Here is a 21,677-nt window from a genome sequence, read left to right on the forward strand (position 1 = left end):
TACATGTATATCATATCAACATCATCATTCGCAGCATATTAACGCACCTGCAGGGTACAGGCCTCGTCACTCATAGGAGAGACGGTTTAAGAGCATAGACCCATCACGCTGCTCCAACGCGGGTTGGTGGTGTTTAACGACCATTACCACAATATAGTGAAAAAACCGAGAGCGACAGCTTTACGTGCTCTCCGAGGCACGGGAACTGGCGCCGCCAACTCCGAGCTGGTAATGAAAATTCTTTCATAGAAAATACACAATTCCTAATATAATTTAGCCCGACCCAGAATTCGAACCCAGGACCAACGAGGCAATCTTTTTACCCTCATTTCACGCTATTAGAAAAGTAACCTATGGCACTCCCGGTGTCATTGTCTGTGTCCCAGGAAAATCGGTCCAGCTGACGGACAAAAATTTAAAAAACCTTGTTTTTTTCTTAACGTGCCATATCTTCTTTCTTACTACGCATTTCATAAATTACAAATATTATAAGTGACTTTTGGAATAAAGGCGAAAGCTGAATCGTGCGAAATTCCGAATAGTATTTTTCGAGCTATATTTAAAATACAGTTTACAGGTAAACACTTTCAAAAGGGAATACTTTATTCTTACACTAGCGACCCGTCCCGGCTTCGCACGGATGTAATGTATGTAAGCGTGTAGCTAATTTGAATTTGTTTTTCACCATCCGCCCAGTCGCGCTTTTTAAATATCTGATATTTAAATTCTTTTATTTTTGAGCACTCAGGGCTACCTACTGAAGACAGCGCCAAGTAGAAGGTGAAGTTAAAAGGTAGTACAGCGGTCAGCTGGCATATATTCAGAGCAAAAGTCGCATAAAGAAGGTCTCTGACACCATGTCACAGGATAACTGAGTGCGAAACATAAAAAAAATACTGTAAGGAAACCCCTCTTATGTTTTCCGAGGTCTTAATTTTAGCGTGATAAGATACACATCACCGCTCAGTAGTCCAGTGCAGCTATTTGCCGGGTGACATCTCCGCCGGAAGCGCTCTGTTGCCAGCGGAAATTGTTCGCGCGCCCTCTGTTTGGATCGCTGACCAACTCGTGTCCTGGCCACTACGCGACACTTCCGGTGTCGCGGACTGCGGTTAAATCCTCACTTCTAATATTAAAAATTAAAACACGTGTTTGTTGATTTGTCTTTATATTTAGTGACGTGATTTTTTGCAATTAAGTAGGTACATAGTTTTGTGGTGGCCTTATCCATATTATTTATATGTTTATATCTCTGCAACTACTTTCTTTCTTTGGTGTACAAAAAAATTGTATTCATTCATTCATAGTTTATTTGCCGGATAGTGGGATAGGCATCGAAGAAATGCATGATTCCGTAATCTGAAGCACAATTTTCAGATCTTCTATGAATTAAAATATTAATAAAATAATAAAATATTAACATTAATATCATAGAAATTCTTATTTAATTTGCTGTGTAACCAGCCACGGCCGAAGCCTCACTCTAAACAAAAATATTCTAAATGTCAAGTCGATAGCGTTAGTAATTACCTTATAGAGTCGTGACAGACGCTAACACCAACTCCTTGAGGCTTGGTTGTTACCATATATACCAATAATATATATTTTGTATAACACTATGAAAACATACAAATTTTCAAAGCGTGTTTTCATACTAAAGTTTGTTGAGAGCTACATCCTAGACCAGGGTGCGTCTAACCTTATAGCTGAAGTAAATAAATGGTTAGTTACCACACTCAAAGACGATTCTTGCGAGCTGTTACATCTTTACAAAACTAGCATACAGATTGCCTACATTTTATTCCTTTATTAAGGCAGACTATGTTCGATAAACAGGCAATCTTTCTAAAAGTTGTTGAATTGCTGTGCAGCTACGGAACCGGTTTTGAATGCCGACCTGGCTCTACAACAAAACTCGTACAAACAATTAATCAATCCTGACCGTATTTGGCCACAGCGATTGTTTCGGATGAATCTTGTATTAAGCTATGTCGTAGTGCATTCTACAATCAAAGCTATCGTAAATAGATCCCGAGAGCACCCGGCCAAGGATGTAACCCGCATGCGCCAGCGCAGCAATTGTGCGACAGATAGGGGTGGCGGCCTCGGCGACAGCAAATACCAGAGCGATGCGCAAGCGCCGCTGATACAGGATGTGCCTTTTATTCGGGTGTATCAATTTTTTCGGTCTGAATGCGACAAATTCTTATCCATACCGTCCTATTATCAGGTTTGTTTTGCATTTTTGGGGTTTGAGGATATATTTATTTTAAAAATGAAGAAATCTTTGCAATATAGTAATCAAAGTCCTTTCACATGATATACTTTGATACTTAATAATGTTAATGTATGTTATAGTGCGGTTTTTACATTTTCTTTCATCCACAATAAATTGAACAAAATAAATTATCTATAAGTAATTATTGCTTCATCATCATCATCATATCAACCCATTACCGGCCCAATACAGGGCACGGGTCTCCTTCCACAATGAAAAGGGGCTAAGGCCGTAGTCCACCAGTCGCAGTGGCCCAGTGCTATTTGGTGTTGATCAATAATTTTCTATAATTTAATGAAATTTAATTATCTATAATTATTGCAAATTCCGTACCTTCTCTTTAATCTTATCGACTGAGTTAACATCTAAGTAGATGTTAACACAGTCGACAAGATTGAAGTAATCAAGAATATTGGTCATTATATAGTCGGCGCCGATAAAACGAGGTATCAGCGAATGGACACAGTTTTTTGGAGCATATTGTTTAGAATACTTATTCAGTGGATAAAAGTTTAAAATACGTAACGTACCTACGTAAGTAATATTTAACTCGATAAATCTTGTTCTACGTGATAAGTGTTAGTAGACGTACCTACCTACTTATCTTAACACGTGTCAAATGTCAAAAAAATGCTACCTGGAGACGCATCTGCCTCTACGATGCTTACGATATCTTTATAAAAAATAGTTACGCGCTTAACAACTAAACTATAAGGTCTACAATATTTCTATGAAATGTTTACGCATATACAGGAAGTTATTCAATGTCAACATTTATTTTTAAAGGACCCTTTAGAAAGGGATCCCTTGACGAGAGATGACACGCTCGTTTTTTTACTTTCCTTTTATATTTGTACTAGCGATTCTACGCGACTTACGATCGCGTGAAACTTCTTAATACGAGTAGTAAACATACTTTCATTTTAGGACGCACCGCGTCGCTTGACTCCTAAATTCGTAGTGATGAAAACACTTTATAACCCTATGATTTTGAAATTCTTTTGGTATTTTCAGAGTTTAGCGCGTTCCGACAAAAAAACAAAAAAAAACAAAACGAAAAATAGTAAGTAATAACTGTTACAGTTAATGTATATTATAACAAACTAATTGTGTACTTACTCAGCTTAAGCGCCTAGTTAGTTAGTCGACATATCAGACAACACAAACATCTGTGATGTGTTATTTGCCAATCCGGCCGCGGAGACACGCGCGCGCAATTAGGTCGATTGGTAATACATTCGCGGGAAGTGCCTGCGAGTGTGACGATCTGCTGGAACACTAATATTGTAGAAGAACTTTTTTGTTTTCCACTCTTTACATTATAACACTCACGGTGTTGTTTCTCTACCTTGTCTGTGATTTTTCAATCCAAAACTTGCCAAAAATGTACCTACATTAAGCTATAACTATACTAGTTATAAAGGCACACTATCCGTTAGATTTAAATAATCTTCTCTGTATCTAATAAACCAATTTTGAGAAAGGATTATAAGGTATTTAAAATGACGCTGTGATTTCTAGTTGAATTATTTTTTTAAAAGAACGCCTAGCGGAAACGAATATCCAGGGCTGGCTGGCGTAGAATAGCGAATGAAAGATTATAAGGTAAACTTATCAGATTTTTTAAACGGAAAAAGAAATCCGTGAAATCCACCCAAAATTTGTAATTCATAATCTCGTTATGCTGCTCCGTTGTCAGAGCGATAGGTGGAAAAAGTTTATTTAGTCTTGTTATCGCGGATTATATCATTGTATATCATTGATTTCCGGAAAGTTACGCCCGTTTCCATCCAATACGAAACGCGTCCTTATAAAATTCTATTGAAGCTGAATGCATATTTTATTTATTTATTTTTATTAGAACTACCAACAAAATTACATGAATTATAGTTATGAATAAAGCTAGCCTTAGGTTACTAATGACACATAATTTCACTTATAGGTAGTCACAGCATGCACTGGTTAGTATGTACGATAACTCACTTTTATACAAGCTTTATTAAAAGATATGTATATTTATAATAATAAAATTTAAACAGAAAGCTTCATAAGTGCCTGTGATAGACCTACATGAATAAAGAAATTTTGAATTTGAATTTGAAATAGAAACTAACATTACCAATGTTAATATTTGAGGAACTTAGAAAACAAAGTTGGGGTACCAAATTATCAGAATACGAGTCACCTTCTAGCGAAGTGCCAAACGTTTAAATAATTTTGGTTTTAAATTTTCCTAATGTATCGTTTAACAAATCAATACACTCACTTTTAGCACTAAATCCATTATACAATCTACTTAGCCTAGGTATTAAGTATAAGTATATTATGAGACCTACTGGCCCCTGGTGTCAAGAACTCCTCGCGGGCGCTCTCCAACCTCCCGCGAGGCTTCGTCAGGCCTCATTAGTTGTGACGAGTACTCTTGCGCCTTTTGCCACTCTCCAGGAGACAAGGGGCATGGGTGGTGGGACCTCCTTGACATGTTTTAGCTTTGTTTGAAAATAATAGCATTTAATACAAATCTAAATTGACTTCTGTTACATTAATTTTAAAGTGGTTAAATAATGAAACTTTTGATAACTATAAATTAATATTGGCCGGATATTTTATTAAATTTATCAGGTTTTTTCCTTATCCGCTAATCATTATTATTTTATTAATAAATAGTTTTCAAAAAATAATTTAAATTATACCAATGTTCATGTCATTGAGTTGGTAGGTATTTCGATATAAATACGACTGCAATTGTATCATATCGATACACTTCAATCCTACATGGACTAAAACGATGCAAAGATACCTACCGGTAGTCGTTAGTCTTCTCTAGTCTAGTTTAGTCGTTATCACCTCAATCTATTACTATTTCCAAAACTTATACTTGAATGCGATATTCTTTGGAACTACCAGTTGAATTTCACAAACATTTTTGCGCTTCAAGGGTTAAAATAATTATATAATAAAATAAATTAATTAAAAAAAAAAAATAGTAAAATTTAGGCTATCTAACGAAAGAAGGCTAAACAAACACATTTCTGGATTATTATCTTATATTACCAGGGTTACAGTGTTTCATTCTATTGACTGTCATGATAGCGGTAAACATGCTTAATGCTCAACTACGGATCACGGGTCTTTGATACGATTTCAGGGTCATCCCGAAATTAGTATAGCGTTTTTTTTAAATTGAGTGCTAGTCCGATGTTAAGAAATTAACGTTGTCCGCCCCCGTACGTCGTAGAGAACTATAAGCCGTCGCGTCGGTACAGATTATAATTACCTTCTAACATGTATTTATTATTATCGTTGCCTACTAACCAGTGCTGGCAACGCGTGGTGGGTCATGCTGATCACGTGATCGTGCCCATCAGTGGGACCCTAATTGTTTGCGTGTTGTAATTGTAATACAGAGTTATATGCGTTCGTTACAAGTTACTACAAGCTAAGAGGCCGAGCGTCCACTGAGCACATACCATTGTTACCTTATTGGAAATGGCCGATTGTTACGAAGCGATCGACCGTTGCTCATTTACAAACCCCCTACTGCTCCCCCCCTCCCAAAATTCGAGCAGGACAATACAATATCTTTATCAACGAAATAAGGTCGATTATGGCGTGCACAATTAAACTATTTGGTGAGCTGTTCAATACGCTATTGTTGGGTCCCAATCAAATAGCATTCAAAGGGACCTTATCCCTTTCCAATCGACCAAACACTGTTTGTGTTTACTCAACTTATGCAGTCCTTATGCACTTTGTAATAAGGACTATATTTCCATTAAATGCAACCAAGAGAAGCGTTTTGATAAATTGGTAGGTAGGTATCTACTTGCTTTGAAGCATTTTTTAAGTTTAATTATAAAGGATGGTTTACGTACTCAGTCGTTAAGGACTAAAGGAGTGCTTGGGGTCAGAACTCCAAAGCGGTTCCAACAAAGAGGCCTTTGAATCGAGTTTGTTTTTCCTTATTTTCAAAAGACGTCCCCTTTCGGTAGATACTGTGAACCTTGAGGTCCTTAACGAAAGTCGTGGGAGAAATCAGATCTGAAAATTCGGCATCAATTAAGGGAAGCTGGTTTCAAAGGATTTATATAATTAATTTCGAAAAGATTTCTATCAGGTTGTTTGAATTGATTAGAGACCCTTGAAAGAATGATGCTGTTGAAGATACTGCTTTTATACCCGGTTTCGGTGAAGCAAAAATTATTATTCCCTGTAGAAAAAGATCGTGAACAAGGTGTAGGGTTGTGTTATCGTCGGCGATAACAGAGATTAAAAATCATTACAATCCCGAACACTGACGGCAACAAATCTAAGTATGGACCTAGGGTTGGCAGATTAAAACGATGATAATGAAATGCCAGTGATAAAAATGCCAGTGATGAAACGTGTGTCTGAATTATTTCTTTATTGACGTCTCAGACCTAAATCTATTTTCTGTTAGGTTAACCCTTTGACCTGAGAAGCAGATATCATGATAAATAAAATAAATAAATAAATATACTCAATACACACATCGCCATCTGGCCCCAAAGTAAGCGTAGCTTGTGTTATGGGTACTAAGATGGCTGATGAATATATTTATGAATTATATACATAAACACTTAGAAAATACATATAAACACCCAACACTGAAAAACATTCATGCTCTTCTCACAAAAATTTTCCAGCAGTGGGAATCGAACCCACGGCCTTGGGCTCAGACAGCAGGGTCGCTGCAAACTGCGCCAATCGGCCGTCTATTTTAATATTCAACGGGTATTTTTTTTTAAGAAATCCTTGTACCTACTAGTCTTTTTCCTATAAGTATTCTCCCAGTAAGTTATTTTAAGGCCTTTTGCACCGCAGTAATATATTTTGTTATAATGCCTAATGTAATACCCAGTTGGTACAGTACCACTTTTTCAACAAGCTTTGTATCTGATTCTCCACTTATGATATTTGAAGGAATGTAGTCGGCGCTTAGAATAACAGTAAAGTCTTTTATTTATGCCGTCTAGGATGCCAACAACTAATATTAGGGGCCCACTACAGGGCACGGGTCCCCTCTCACAATGAGTAGGGTTTAGGCCATAGTCCACCACGTTGGCTAAGTGTGGATTGCATTCGAGAATATTATGCAGAAACCTGAGGTTTCCTCACGATTGATAAACGACTAAGACACCGGGAGGTATCTTTGCATCGTTCGGGTCCATGTAGGACTGAAGTCTATCAATATCATATCAGTCATATCAGTCATATTTATATCAAAATACCCACCGACTCAATGTTCTGAACATTGGTTTTAATCAAATATAATTTTAATTGTTTCTTGAAATCTAAGAATCTATTAACAAATTAATAATTATTAGGGTATCTGTAAAATCCTAATCAATATAATAAAATATCTGGCAAATATGAATTTATAGTCCACTTTATAAATTTACTGTAACACGATGTTTTCCTTCACCGTTAAATCAAATGATATTGCTATGTAATGTGTTGCTTAAAACGCAAATCACTTACAAAAATAATTGAGGTTAAAGCCGGGAGACTTCTGCTACTCGAAAGTGAAGTCAGTCTTAATTATCTAGCGGCTATCAACACTTTTTGATGCTAGTGGTGGAGTTCAGCTATACTAACATGCCGTCGTTCTGATCCAGGTGGCGAGGATGCAGCAGACGCCATGTTCGCGCTATCTGCAGAGCCCCCCGATTTGGCACTGGCTGCGGGCGACAGCGCCACGCTGCCTTGCGGCGCACCCTCCCCGGCTCGCCTCTCGTGGCGGTACAGCGCCAGTGCGCCGCCTACAAGAGACCACGCACTTCCCAGAGCAGACACCTATAGGTATGTGCTTTAACGTAACATTAAGAAGTGCATAGGAGCCGTTTTAACGAATGAATTAACTTACTTTCTAAACATATGTGGACCCCCGTGAATCGAATGGTAATGCAACTGTAACTCTAAGGAAGTCTCACGATGAATATGTACATAAGTGATTTTGAAAGTCATGTCTATCGAGAGATGAAGCTGTGTGCTGCCAAGCAACCTCTCTCATCACTAAACTTCTTTAATCCTTCACATTGTCTGACGCTCTTTATAACTAAAAGAATGACTTAACGGATTTTTTCTGCAGAAAACTTAGCGGAACTCTCATCGACTTAGGTCACATCATGTCGCCATTTGGCCACACCACTTATGTCGTTCTGCTATCTTGGAGTATAGCTTGGTCCCCTTGGACGGGATGTTCTTGGTATCTCTTCAACGCAGACTAATTCCCCTATTTCTAATTACAGAAAGCAGCTATCAAACGGGTCGCTACTTATAGAGAACATGTCGGCAGCGCTGGCCGGGCAGTACCAGTGTGTGGCAACCGTAGACGGTGTGGGCACTGTAGTATCCAGGGTGGCTACCCTCTTCTTAGCAGGTGAGTGTTAAAGCATGTCCACTGGGTCCGTTAAATGCACAGATCATTTCAGCATTAACAGCTTAGTGCCAAAGAATCACGAGCATGAATGAGTTTCCTACTAAGCTCTCGAGTACTACAAAAAGCCATACAGCAAAACAAGAGAAAGAGTATGATTAAATAGTAGCTAAAATTGATTAAAGTATGTAGAACTTGTCGCTTAATTAGACGTGATAATCTCATGGAATCACATCAACCCTTCATTAAGATTTATCCAATAATAACATCTTTTTCAAATAATCCAGTGTGAAAACAAAATGCAAGCCTTTGTTTTTATACTTTAACTTTTAACAATTCAGTCTTATGGTTGTGCTATTTCATAATTACAATTCAGTCAAACATCTTCAGCGCCACATATTAAAATATAAATCCTTCATACTTCCCTGATGCAAACAAATCTTGGCTGATGAATGATTTCCACTAACGCTGTCTTTATCTAACAAACTTCTTTCGATGTGACTCCAGAAGTACCAGAGCTAGGAGAGGCTCCGCGCGTCATAATGGGCGTGTTGGGGTCACCGGCGCTTCTTTCCTGTCCTATTCGTCTGCCAGCGAGGTTGGCAGTGCGGGTGATACCATCACCTTCTTCTCCCCTGCAGCCCGAGAGACGGGTGTACGGCGCCGCAAGGATACACGCACCTCCGCCGGTGTTGAAACTCAACGTAAGTTTGAATAGCATGAGCCACGCAATCGGGTAGATGAGCTTGGCCCATGGCTTCCAAGATTGAGATCACGTACAATAAGCAGAGATCAGTGGCAGAGCATATGGCAGCCTTCAATCATAATCATCTTGAAAAATCTCATTTTGCAAAACATCTTTTAGACAGCGGACATAACGTAGTCAGTAATCATTCATACGAAATATTACATACTTGCGACAGAGGGTTGAGACTTGATTTTGAATGAACAATTGGAAATTATTAAACAAGTATGGAAGATTCGAATTGCTAAACCAACAAATAAATTTATCAACTTTACCTTTATAAACATATTCAGAGGTACTAATGAGGTGAGAGAGGCTTAGATAGATAAGGTGGGAGTGAGAAAGGTATAAAAGTCATTTGGTGAATTTTTCACTTTACAATTATTCATTGTAAAGTAAACATCTCCTGAGGATGACCCAGTTTCGGAGCGAAACGTGCATAGAGGGTAGATACATCGCCGAAGATTTAATTGGTGGGGCGTAAAAAGATTGACGAAATTATAAAAAATAAAATAAAAAATAAAAATAATCATAAAATTATATCATGTCTAAATATAATGTTTATTGTTATCTTTCATTCATTTGTCTTATAGCTATCCATAAATTATGTACCTAGTTCTATCTAGTTAGTGTAAGTGGCCCTGCTGTACTAACAAGATGTAAAATAAATAAATTACACCATACAGATTCTCCGGCTTTTCGCGGAGTACTTATATATAGCAAATTAAGCTTAATTTTCATAATTTATTATGGAATTCCGCAAAGTAACGCCTGCTTCTATCCAATAAGTGTGACTGGTGCAGGTGACATGGCTCAAGAACGGCTCGCCGGTGCGAATGGAGGCCGCGCGGTTGGCTCTGACGCCGGGTGGTGCGCTGGAATTGGATCCCCTGCGCGCACACGACGCGGCCGCCTACCGCTGCAGTGTGACATTAGCGCACTCGCACCGAAAGCCCTCGTGAGTGCACCACCATAACTTAACATTCATTGCATTGTTCCGTGAATTGTTGAGATACTCAGTTGAATTACTTTTACTTCAATATTTGCAGAGTATCACTATATCATGTATTTTATAATGTTTAATGTCATCTTTCATTCGTTTGTCTTATAGTTATCCATAAATTCAAATTCAAAAATGTTTTATTCATGTAAACCTTATCACAGGCACTTACGAAGCGTTCACACATTTAACATGTTACAATAACGTTAGTGATGGTGATAACTGCATTCGTTAACTTAAAACTAAAGCTAGGAGGGTTCCAAACGCGCCCTGGTCTAAGTAGAGCCCGCAATAAACTTAGCCAGGTTTTTTTTTGTTATCACCATCTCACTCTCATAGTTAATATAAATATGTGATAATAATTAGCTACATACATTATGTAGTTCTATGTAGTTAGTGTAAGTGGCCGTGCCGTAGTAACAAGATGTAAAATAAAATAAATAATTAAATAACTAAAGAAAATAAAGAAAGGAAATCTGCTAACTGAGATTGCTAAACTAATGGTATGTGGAAAACCAGCGCCTACAATCAAGCTTTAACCAAGCAGGGCATGCAAGGACCTCGTCCTGCAAAGGAAATAAAATCCCCAAAAAAATCAACCTGAGGCGTAGGTGTTAAGTCGCATGTACATGCAATTTATCCGGCAACCACGTCCTTAAGATCGGAACACAGCAATAGTAGGTAGGCGGTAGTAGTTTCTTCCCCTGATTAGCGCTGTCACAAACAGTTCTACTACAACTTATAAATTTATATAGCCTTAACATTTAATAGCTGTATTCAGTCTCGGAATTTTGTTTAGGATATATTCGGAAAAGACTGAATAGTAATATATTCTTAGACACATAGTTACATGTCTATTTAAGGCTAGCAAAGGATTGAATGCAAATACCATCTGCTCCAAACAACGTCACTACATAATAATACTTTGGATGAATAAAGTGATATGTTTATTTTAAACTGTGTTGTTAAAAAAATTAAATCCCAATACATTACGTTTCTGAGACTGTATAAAGTTGTTGTCATTAATTGTTGCAGCTTGGGCCCCGAGACAGAGTTGCGCGTCAACAGCGACCTCGCAAACCTGGAGTCTGCGCCGCGGTTCATCACCACGCCGCAGCCCGTCACCGTCATGGAAGGTCGGTTCCTTCCTCTTTTAGTACGACTAGCATATGCAAGATACAAACACTTTCTCCCCTGATTAGGTTTTTCATCTGACAAGGGATAAAATTTACTTATCGACCTGCCAAAGCACGGCAATACCGTTTAGTTTACTACCGTTTGATTACACATATATTATTTCCACTAGTGCGCCTATGCTCGAAGAATGGGTAAAACAGTGTCAGAAGCTATACATTTTGTCCCGATTTATTCGATATACCTCATTTTTGTAACTTGTCTTATTGTGAAAACGACTTTTTTCATTACTTCTTATTAAAGTAGGTATGTTATAAAAATAATAAAAATTAAAATGTTTGTATAAATAAAACAAATTAAAAAAGATTATAATGGATTTGTTAGTTTGTGATTTGATACTAAGGTTAGTAAAATTATTTTTTTATTTTTAACATAATAATTATTATTGTTGTCAGTACGAAGTTAGTCACTTATCCAATCTTATATTTACTTGATACGAATTAATAAGTTTAAGCGTGTTGCAGGAGATGTTTACTATTATATATATATACTTACTGTCGGAGCGAAACGTGCGTAGAGAGTACATTGTCGAATATCAGTTTGGTGTGGAGTATAAAGCTTGAAGAAATTATAAACTACACCGTACAGATTCTCGTGCTTGTCGCGGAGTATAGGAAATCAAGCCAAATTTTCATATTGTTTAAGTGTAATAAAAATCTAGTCTGTTTCTAGGTGCATCCGTAACTTTCGACTGCGCCGCGCTGGGCAACCCGAAACCAGAGATGGTGTGGCTCAACAACGGCGTGGCCATCGACCTCAAGTGAGTATCTGCCATATTTAACAGTCCTGCCTGTAAAACTCAATTTTGTTGAATCTTCATTGTTATGAATGAATATATGTACTTTTATTTTATACCAAATAAAAAATGTAGATACCGACATAAAGCAAGATAGCGCGTTCATTTTGGTTGGCTTATGGTGTGGCGGTAAAATGTTTTTTCACACTACTCGGAACATACATCCTACAATCCCCTAAAGCTCCCTGCTCTAAATATAAATTACGTCAATACATTGAAAAGTTTCAGCGTGGTTGAATTGATATGAAAAAAATCCATTAACCCTATGGGTAATAATGAGATTGAATTAAGAAACACCCCAAATACGAAAAAAAAATTGGTAATTCTAATAGCAGTATTAGAATGACCAAATTTTTTTTCATTCACGATTCACATTTCACGAGACGCCATCATTCATTGAAGCGAGATAGCAGTATCTCGCTTCAATGAATGATGGCGTCTCGTCCTCGCGTTATAAAATTATGGCTTGGTTAACCTCTCCGCAGCGATCTGGATTCCCGTTTCTACCTGGTGGGTTCGGGATCGCTTCGCGTTCAGGCGGCGCGCGCACTTGACGCCGGGACCTACACGTGCCGTGCCACCAACCGACTAGACTCCGCTGACCATTCCACCCAGCTACATGTGATGGTAAGCAGTCATGAGCGGAAATCTGTCTAGGGATAGATGAGCCCGCCAGAGGTTTCTTGCAAGCCTCTAATTTTGGTAGCGCAATTGACTAATATTTAAACAGTGTGTGGCTCAACTTACGCCTCTGATGGATGGACACAGAACGACACTTTGCAAAGTGTGTCCCTGCGAAGTTTCCTCCGCTTATAGGAGATTGCTGGCCATCTGCTTCCACCCTTCAATCATTACTATAGAAAAAAAAAATTGGTTGCCTGTAAAGTCGGTATACGGGTGAAAGTTTTACGTGACAAGGACTTTGAGTGGTAAAATAATTTTAATGTGAATATTCATTCGTATAGTAGGAAGAAGGATGAAATAATAGTAACAATTTAAAACATTTATTTATACAAAGAATTATATTTAAAACATTAATTTATACAAAGAATCTCGCACTGAATTTCATATTAACAAAATTTTATTTTTACCTTTACACATACATACGTATTTATATACAAATATACATACAATAACTTGCAATACATTTGCGTACAATGAAACAGCGTTTACTACAAAGGGACGCGTGCCTTTCACTTTTTATGTCTGTCTCTCTCGCTCTTAGGCGGGCTAACCATGCCCGAGTGGAAGGGACGCGTGCCTCTCACTCGCTCTCATTGTGAGCGCATAACGTGAGCGGAGCGTAACGCAGTTTCTTGAAGTGTCACCCGGCAAACCAATTTATAAGACGTTGTCACGTCAAAAACATGCGAGTCAGTCTTTTCGGACTATGTACATATATAAATACATATAGTTCACTTTAAGCGTTCGGTTACGATGACGTGAATTCCATGATTTTTGTTCACCCAGTCGAAAGAATTTTTCACTTCAAAAATACTATCGCAGCACAATAGACTATAACCCATACGTTCATCGTGTTTTTGCGTCTTTTTTCAGACATCTCCGCGCGTCACGCTCCGCGAGGGCCGCGTGGTGCGCGCGCGCACTCGTGGTGACGTCACGCTGCGCTGCGAGGCGCGCGGGCGGCCCGTACCAGCCGTCACGTGGCTGAAGAACGGAGAGCCGCTCACGCCCAATGAGCATGACATCGCACTGGTAGACGGGTGAGTTTGTGTACCGAGCGTACCGAGAATCGCAGACACATTCATCCACCCCAGCTGGATGACTGGTATTCCTCGACCGTCCATTATACTTGAATGTAATAAAATTACCTCCTGTTGCTATCATATCAAAGCAGCATTTCACGTACGCTGAAGTATCCTAGGAAATCTTGCGGAAGTTTTCATGTCTGCAATGTAGTTTCAAGTAGTAGACGTGGGTTGTTCAGCAGTGGTGGAGAAAAAGTAGCTTCAACATAGAACTAGCGTATAAAGTGGATAAATATATCGGCTTGTGTATTACGCATTAATTAGACAAATACGAGGACGACATAATTCAAAACATCCTAAAGCTGCAGAAGATACTACAATTTCCAATATACAATTTTGCAGCGTGTAGTAAGGAAATTATTATCATTCGGATAGTACGTAAACTTATTAGTTCCGGTTATCATTATGTTGCAACACTAAAAATCTTCGAATTCTAGCAGCGTAGCGAGTTAAGCTCATTTATCACGAGAGAAAAAGCCCGTGCCCAGAGGGGGTACGCGAATGGCTGTGTTTAGTTTTTTTGAAACAGAAACTATAACTGTAATCTCACCTGGTGGCACATTATTATGCAATGGTAGTAGGTGGTAGTGGGCTAACCTATTAGTGGTATGGCAGTAATACTAAACGCCTAACCTTAATCAGTTCCTTCGCGGCATCATACTGAAAAGCTGAACCCACACGAACCGCTATGACAGCAAGTTCATGTTGATAGGGTTGTAACTAGGAAGCCTTTCATCAGACACTAATGAAAATAAAGCCTTGAGGGTTCCATACGCTCCTGATCCACGCAGAAGCCTACAACAATCCCGTTAACACTGCTACACGTGATGCCTCGGCTGACACATTTCACCCGTAGGTCGTCGCTGCGCATCCGAGGAGTGTTAGCCGCAGACGCGGGCGTGTTTCAGTGCAGCGCCGCATCCGCCGCCGGCAGCGCCACCGCCGCACTCCGTTTGCTTGTCTCCCCGCACGGTAACTATAGACTAGGAAAATGAATATCGACCTTTGTTTGAAAAACCAGTAGCTTCGAGCTACCAAACATGGGGGCTCCAAGCCCAAAGCGGTCCTACTTTTTCTGGGAACCACGGTTTATTGCAGCTTGCCATACTCAACCACATCTCACCACCACACATTAATTTCTTATTATTAAACTGACATGCTTTTCACGCTGATAATGACAATTTAGGAAAGGCTGGTACATATTATGATTGGTATAGTGTTTTTCTTACGACTGATACAAGTAGCTTAACGTGGTTTACCTATTCCTGTTTTTTTTCTTTTACGTTCATTTTTGTTTTTCCCAAATCTCTTACAGATATAAAGTCTCCAAAAACTCCTAAAAACTCTACCCAAGACATTTTCAACTCCCTTATATCCGGCGTAGTAGACCAAACCCTAGACCCAACTCCAGAGGACCTAGACTTTTTAGGCGAAACCTCATCTGCGTACACTTCGGAACCTTTATACGACGAATATAGCACTTTAGATAGCTATAACGATAGCTATAACAGTGATTACAATGACTTTCATGCTGCTCAAGATTTGGATTTGGATCTCAAAAAGGCTAATGCGACTATAGTCTCTGCGCCGAAAGACTTACGAGCGGTGATTGTGAAGCATCGATTCGTGACCTTGAGTTGGCAGGAACCGGAAATAAAGCAAGAGGAGGTCACAGGATACGCGATATTGTATAAAGTGAAGGGGAGTGAAAGGTGAGTTAATTCTTTATCTTCACTTTTTACAAGCTTTTGTTTAACTTCTCATGTTAGCTGTTTGTTAGTATGAATGGGTCTTAAAGAGTAATATTTGATCTATTCGTTTCCGTGTTAGGTGGCCGATTTAGATCATATAATCTTCACACTTGTGGTATCAGTGAACTCAAAAATAAACCATAAATAAATATTAATAAATACTATTCATCATACTATTCATTCATTCATCGCATTATCATATTTTTATAAATAAAAATAAAACCCAGAGAACCAAACTAATGATGGGGGAAAGGCCGCTTCGCCCATGTTTAGCTACGCCACTGATGATAACTAAAATAATTACACTGTTAATTACTCATAACCTTATAAACAATAACGAACGAACGAAAAAGATCGTGATAAAAATGGTTTTTAAAGATATTTCTGATCGTGATTCTGACTGTGTTGTTTGTAGAGAGCGCATGTCCCGCGGTGAAAGCACGCGGCACGAGATGAACGTGGCGTCTTTGCAGCCCAACACCACCTACCACTTTAAAGCGGTGGCCATCACTCATCATGCCATTTCTCCGCCCACGCAGGTAACTCTCTAGAATTTGGAGCAAATTGAATGGAAAATATGGCGCAACCATCCAAAATGTTAAGCATACAATTTAAAACTAACCTAACCATCATCTACACAGTAATCTTAATCAGATACATGGGAAGTCAGTGTGAAAAAAACATCCGATTTTACCCTAACATTTTATTTACCGAAAATTAGTTTGTGTGGAAACCACAAAATTAATATTGGTTTAAGGTAAGGTGTGAGAATATGAATTAATAAGAAGTAGTGATTTAGTGAGGCACATGGGGCCTCACACTGACGAAACACCTTACTTGGATACGTTATGAAATTATAAATGTGCTTAAAATTGTGCGCTGATATCGTACATGAGCACTTGTACCTATGAAAAGCCTTATTCTTGTAATTTAGGCCAGTACAGATGGTCACGAAATAGACAAATAGTGTGGCACATGCGAAATCGAGCTCTAAATAAACCTCATTCTTGTCAGTTATAAAATTGCACAAATTGGTCCAAGTGACCCATAAACATATAATAATATAACGGATTACGGGCAGCAGCGTCCTCTGTATTACCATCTACTGCGATCACCCGTCTGCTCAGCGTGATGATTAAGGGCAAACCCTCTCGTTGGTTGTTTAGTCCAACAGTGGACTGTAATAGGCTGTTGATAATGCCCCCAAAACGGTTAGTTTATAAATCTTTCTATCCGTTTAGGACAAAAGAATTGTCAATACACGTAAACTGAAATTTCTTACATAAAGATTGTACTCCAGGTAGTGGAGGTCACGACTCCAGAGGAGGAGTTGACTTACGGGCCTCCGCAAAACGTGGTGGTGGAGGCCGCAGGCCCCCACGCATTGCGGGTCTCGTGGATAGCGCCCGAGCCCGCCCCTCCGGAGTCGTCGCCACCACCGCCTACCAGATACGCCATCTACTACACTGAGGTACGTCACACGACCTGACGATCAACAATCATCATCGGAAAATTAGCAGGAGTTCGAGGCAGAGGAACATAATTATGGTTGGGTCACCTCATACAAGTCAAACACTTTAAACTTGGAGCTGCGGCTAACGCAAAGTTCCCACCCTTCTTGTAAACCTATGATACAAAACTACAATTATTTTTTATTTAAGCTTAGCTCTGAAGTTAAAGAAGAAAAAGTACTAACTCGCTGGTAGTAACTAGCGACAGGCTATTTTGAAAAGTTAAGTCTGTTTGTTTGTAGTGACTGTAGTATTAGGTAGGAATGCAGAGTCTTACGAGAAGATACCGGCAAGAAACTCGGTAATCGTTCTTGTGATGTTGTGTTATGTATAACAGGTGGAGTCGGGTCGCGAGCAGTCCCAGTGGGCGGAAGGATCTCCCAGCACTGTGGGCGGGCTGCGTGCGGCCACCGCCTATCGCGTACGCGTGAGTGCGGCTGGCGGTGCGGCCTCACCCGACGTCGCAGCGCGCACGCCCGCAGACGCGCCCGCTGCGCCGCCAGCCAACGTATCCGCCACGCCCACCAGCGACACGGTACGTGCACGCGCGTTGGGTGTGGCCAGCCGTGCGGTCGAACCTGCTGTAGCCTTAAGATACACATAGGTTGTTATATCTTACCCTCTAGACATGCTACAAAACTTATCTGCCAGGTCAAAGTCGGTACACTCGAAAGTTTGTTACACCATCTGTTTGTCGGCAATATACAAGGTATATCTCCGAGAGTGTGGAATGAAACTAATTGAGTCAGTTTCACTCTCAACTTTCTACAATCGCACCGGAAGGCTTCGGAAAAACATGCATCGTTTCGATATCCCGTACGAAGTGCTTGGCTTCCTCCTGCACCCGTTCCGGCTTCCGTTTTCGCCACCATTTTACAAACCAATTATCTTCTTAATATATACATGTGTCATAGTTGTGGTTAGTTGTGTGGCCTTAAATAAAACGTTCAATTACTGCACTAAGAAGAAAAAAATTAATATGAAATAAAAGTCTCACAATTAGCACCGGTGTAAAATTTTGTCGCCCAAATTTTTATGTTAGGTTTTTTTATTCCACAGTCCATCCTGGTCCGCTGGGAGGCTCCCCCGGCGCGCACTCATCGCGGGCCGCTCACAGGGTACAAGGTGCGCTATCGCGTGGTGGCGGGCACCACTCGCCGCCGCGCGGACTCACTGACCACGCCCGCAGACACGCGGCGCGCTGAGTTACGGGGTCTGGAGCCCGCGCAGACCTATCAGGTAAATACAGTTTTGAGGTTTTCGGAGAGTGTGCTAAGGAATTGACGGCCGATTGGCGCAGTGGGCAGCGACCCTGCTTACTGAGTCCAAGGCCGTGGGTTCGATTCCCACAACTGGAAAATGTTTCTGTGATGAAAACGAACGTTTTTCAGTGTCTGGGTGTTTGAATGTATATTATATTTATTTATATTATACATAAAAAAAATATTCATCAGTTATCTTAGTAACCATAACACAAGCTACGCTTACTTTGGGACTAGATGGCAGTGTGTGTATTGTCGTCGTATATTTATTTATTTATTTATAACTAATTCGTCTAGTCCTATTCATATTATAAATTTGAAAATGTATCTGTTTGTTTGGAGAGAGACACAGGATAACATTTATTCCAGAAACGCTTCTGGTTGAAGTTACCTAATTAAAAAAACATTTGGTGAAATTATGCATAAAAATAGTTTTCATCCTGGAGACGGCAATAGAATACATTTTATTCCGGTAAAAAATAAACTTCTACAAAGTCACGGGCATCAGCTAGTTTTAAATAAAGTAAGTAAGAGTAATAACACACAAAGCTGTCTGTTGGTGTCCCCAGATAAGAGTATGCGCCATCAATGCAAACGGCTCAGGTCCCTTCAGTGAGTGGGTTTCGGCCAGCACGCAGGGACGAAGCCGCGCCGAGGCCGCCGTGCCCGACCCGCCACCGCCGCTTACTAGTGAGTTCATTTTAGGGTGCTTTCTCTTGCACCAATTCAATCATTATTTCCTTCAATATGACTTAGTTATGCGAAACTGTTTCAATGCACAATTGCTCTGAGGCAGATTTTTCTATTTAACCATATCTTCGTGGGTCTGACCAAAATATTGTTGGTGAAATCATACACAGTGATAAGAAAGCTGGATTGGTCACTTATTCTCGATTTTATGTCTTGCGGGTGGGAACCTTTTCTGATAACTAAGTCCAATATTTTTAATATCTTTTTATAACCACTGAATTGTAATCTTTGGGCACATTTTTATGAGCCCCCACTGCAATAATAAAAAAAGTTTAATATATTGCTTCTTTCCCTGCGGAAAAGAAATTTTTAGTTTTGCTAACATATTTAAACATGGTTCCGAGTCACGATTTCTTTCTTCATCATTTTCAAGTAAAAGCAATTTTGCATCAGTAAATTGCATAGTAGTCCAGCTTATTCAACATTCTTAATTTTCAGAAAAACTATTTCCTTTATGTGTTGTGTGTCCTCTAGAAATGTGAAGTAGTGTTTAGCAACCAATTGGATCTAAAGATAAACTAAATGTAAACTACTTAAATAGTCAAAATTTTATTGATAAAGATAAATTTTACATTCTGCTATGCTTTATGTGTTGTTTAAATTTATTGCTAATTGAATTCCATTTATAAAATTAAAACGGTGGGGTCAAGAAAGGTAGAAACATTCTTGTGCCCATGGCTGAAATTATGGCTTCAATCGCCAAATTTGGATAGAGCTAAATTAACGGATATTACCCGCATTATTTTGGTTCATATGTGGTTGCTCTTTCGTGCCGGATAACAATTAATGACGATTTTTAGCTTCCTCTCTGGTTTCCTCTTATCATTCTTGCATAAAACTCAACTACACATCTTGCTCATGCGCGTTGCGTAGTGACAAAGATAAGACTCGTCTTGACTTGAAGTCGCTGGGGCTCTTGGCTCTTTCTTATTTCTCGTATTGATCCCCGTCGGGGGTAAATTTTTAATTTTCGAATTTTGGCTGGCCTTTGGCTTTAAGGGCTTTGGCCGTAGCTAGTTACAATCTTACCGACAAAGTCATTTAGAAACCGATTAGAGCTACGTTACACTTAACATAACTGCTGCAACCCTGACAGGTTAGCCCGCTACAATCTTAGACTGCAACATAATTTACCGAAAGGTGAGCCATTTGCAGCCAAGTAGTGTGAGCTAATAATAAAAAAAACAAATAAATATACAGATTACAAAACCTACCAGTTAATAAATCTTTTTCACTCCGGAAAATAATTGATCATGTGTTTCTTATTCTTATTTTGGCTGCTGATGCTATGATTTTTTTTTTTTGCCTATAACGACAGCAAAAAAATAATTTTATGAATGGAATTTAAAAGTCTTAAAAACGATTCTAAACGCAAAATATCCTAAACCATCACCCCCTTCCCGCCGTAGCGCGCGCCGGCCGCGACTGGATCTCGGTGTGGTGGGGGCAGGGGGACAGCGGCGGGGACGGCGGGGGGGCGCTGGTACGGGGCCACTGGCTCGGCTGGGGACTCGGCGTGCCGGACGAGCACTCGCGGGAGCTGCCCGCGCACGCACACTCGCACGTCATACGGGGACTCGGTACGTACGAGACACGCTGAGTATGACATATGTGCGCAACGTTGCTAGCGTTCTTAGCTGAGCGTGTGTAAAATAATAATCAGTTATACATAAATTGCTAGTCGAAAATGAGACGTTCCATTTTATGACGTTATAGTGTTTCGATACACGTGCAAATGTTATACTCAGGGTACAGTTGTCTTGCGTATACGCTGGAGGACATCTGACAGGATCACGCTTTGTTGAGCTAACGTGCTCAGGTCATACGCAGATTTGGTACGTAATTTACAAACTTACACTTTATGTGTACACAACGTGGGAGACTGACTGAATATCAATAAGGTGGAGATCGCGAGAACCCTCGTCATATGAATATAATCGGTACGTATGTAACACAGCACACTAGCAGTTATATACGAAAGTTTTAATCCTTCTAGTTGGCTAAAACTGCTCATTTTAAAGACAATAAGGACAGGAGTTGATAAAATAATATACAAACGACACGCTTTAAGTGACTGATATAATAATCAATAAATAGTATATTTGTGTTTGTTTTATTTAAGTAGATAAACATAATTTCTTCTTGTATACTACTAATAATTAAAACGCATTTCTTGATTTGCTCACACTGAAGCCGCTACCGTTATTGCCATCGCTATCTT

The 21,677-nt window shown here is 39.5% G+C and overlaps 1 protein-coding gene across 1 annotated transcript in view; it reads left to right on the forward strand.

The window, feature by feature from the left end:
• LOC120625259 (neogenin-like) overlaps positions 1-21,677 on the forward strand; it is a 120,819-nt gene that overhangs the window by 89,244 nt on the left and 9,898 nt on the right. Inside the window, exons 2-17 of the mRNA XM_039892266.1 lie at positions 7,918-8,101; positions 8,551-8,681; positions 9,186-9,382; positions 10,227-10,381; positions 11,459-11,559; positions 12,290-12,377; positions 12,899-13,040; positions 13,971-14,137; positions 15,039-15,154; positions 15,498-15,894; positions 16,349-16,472; positions 17,234-17,404; positions 17,782-17,979; positions 18,504-18,683; positions 19,276-19,396; positions 20,866-21,036. Coding sequence (XP_039748200.1) covers positions 7,918-8,101; positions 8,551-8,681; positions 9,186-9,382; positions 10,227-10,381; positions 11,459-11,559; positions 12,290-12,377; positions 12,899-13,040; positions 13,971-14,137; positions 15,039-15,154; positions 15,498-15,894; positions 16,349-16,472; positions 17,234-17,404; positions 17,782-17,979; positions 18,504-18,683; positions 19,276-19,396; positions 20,866-21,036 — 2,643 coding nt within the window. The remainder of the gene's footprint in view (positions 1-7,917; positions 8,102-8,550; positions 8,682-9,185; positions 9,383-10,226; positions 10,382-11,458; positions 11,560-12,289; positions 12,378-12,898; positions 13,041-13,970; positions 14,138-15,038; positions 15,155-15,497; positions 15,895-16,348; positions 16,473-17,233; positions 17,405-17,781; positions 17,980-18,503; positions 18,684-19,275; positions 19,397-20,865; positions 21,037-21,677) is intronic.

This window comes from Pararge aegeria, chromosome 7 (genome assembly GCF_905163445.1).
Source record: "Pararge aegeria chromosome 7, ilParAegt1.1, whole genome shotgun sequence".
NCBI lineage: Eukaryota > Metazoa > Arthropoda > Insecta > Lepidoptera > Nymphalidae > Pararge > Pararge aegeria.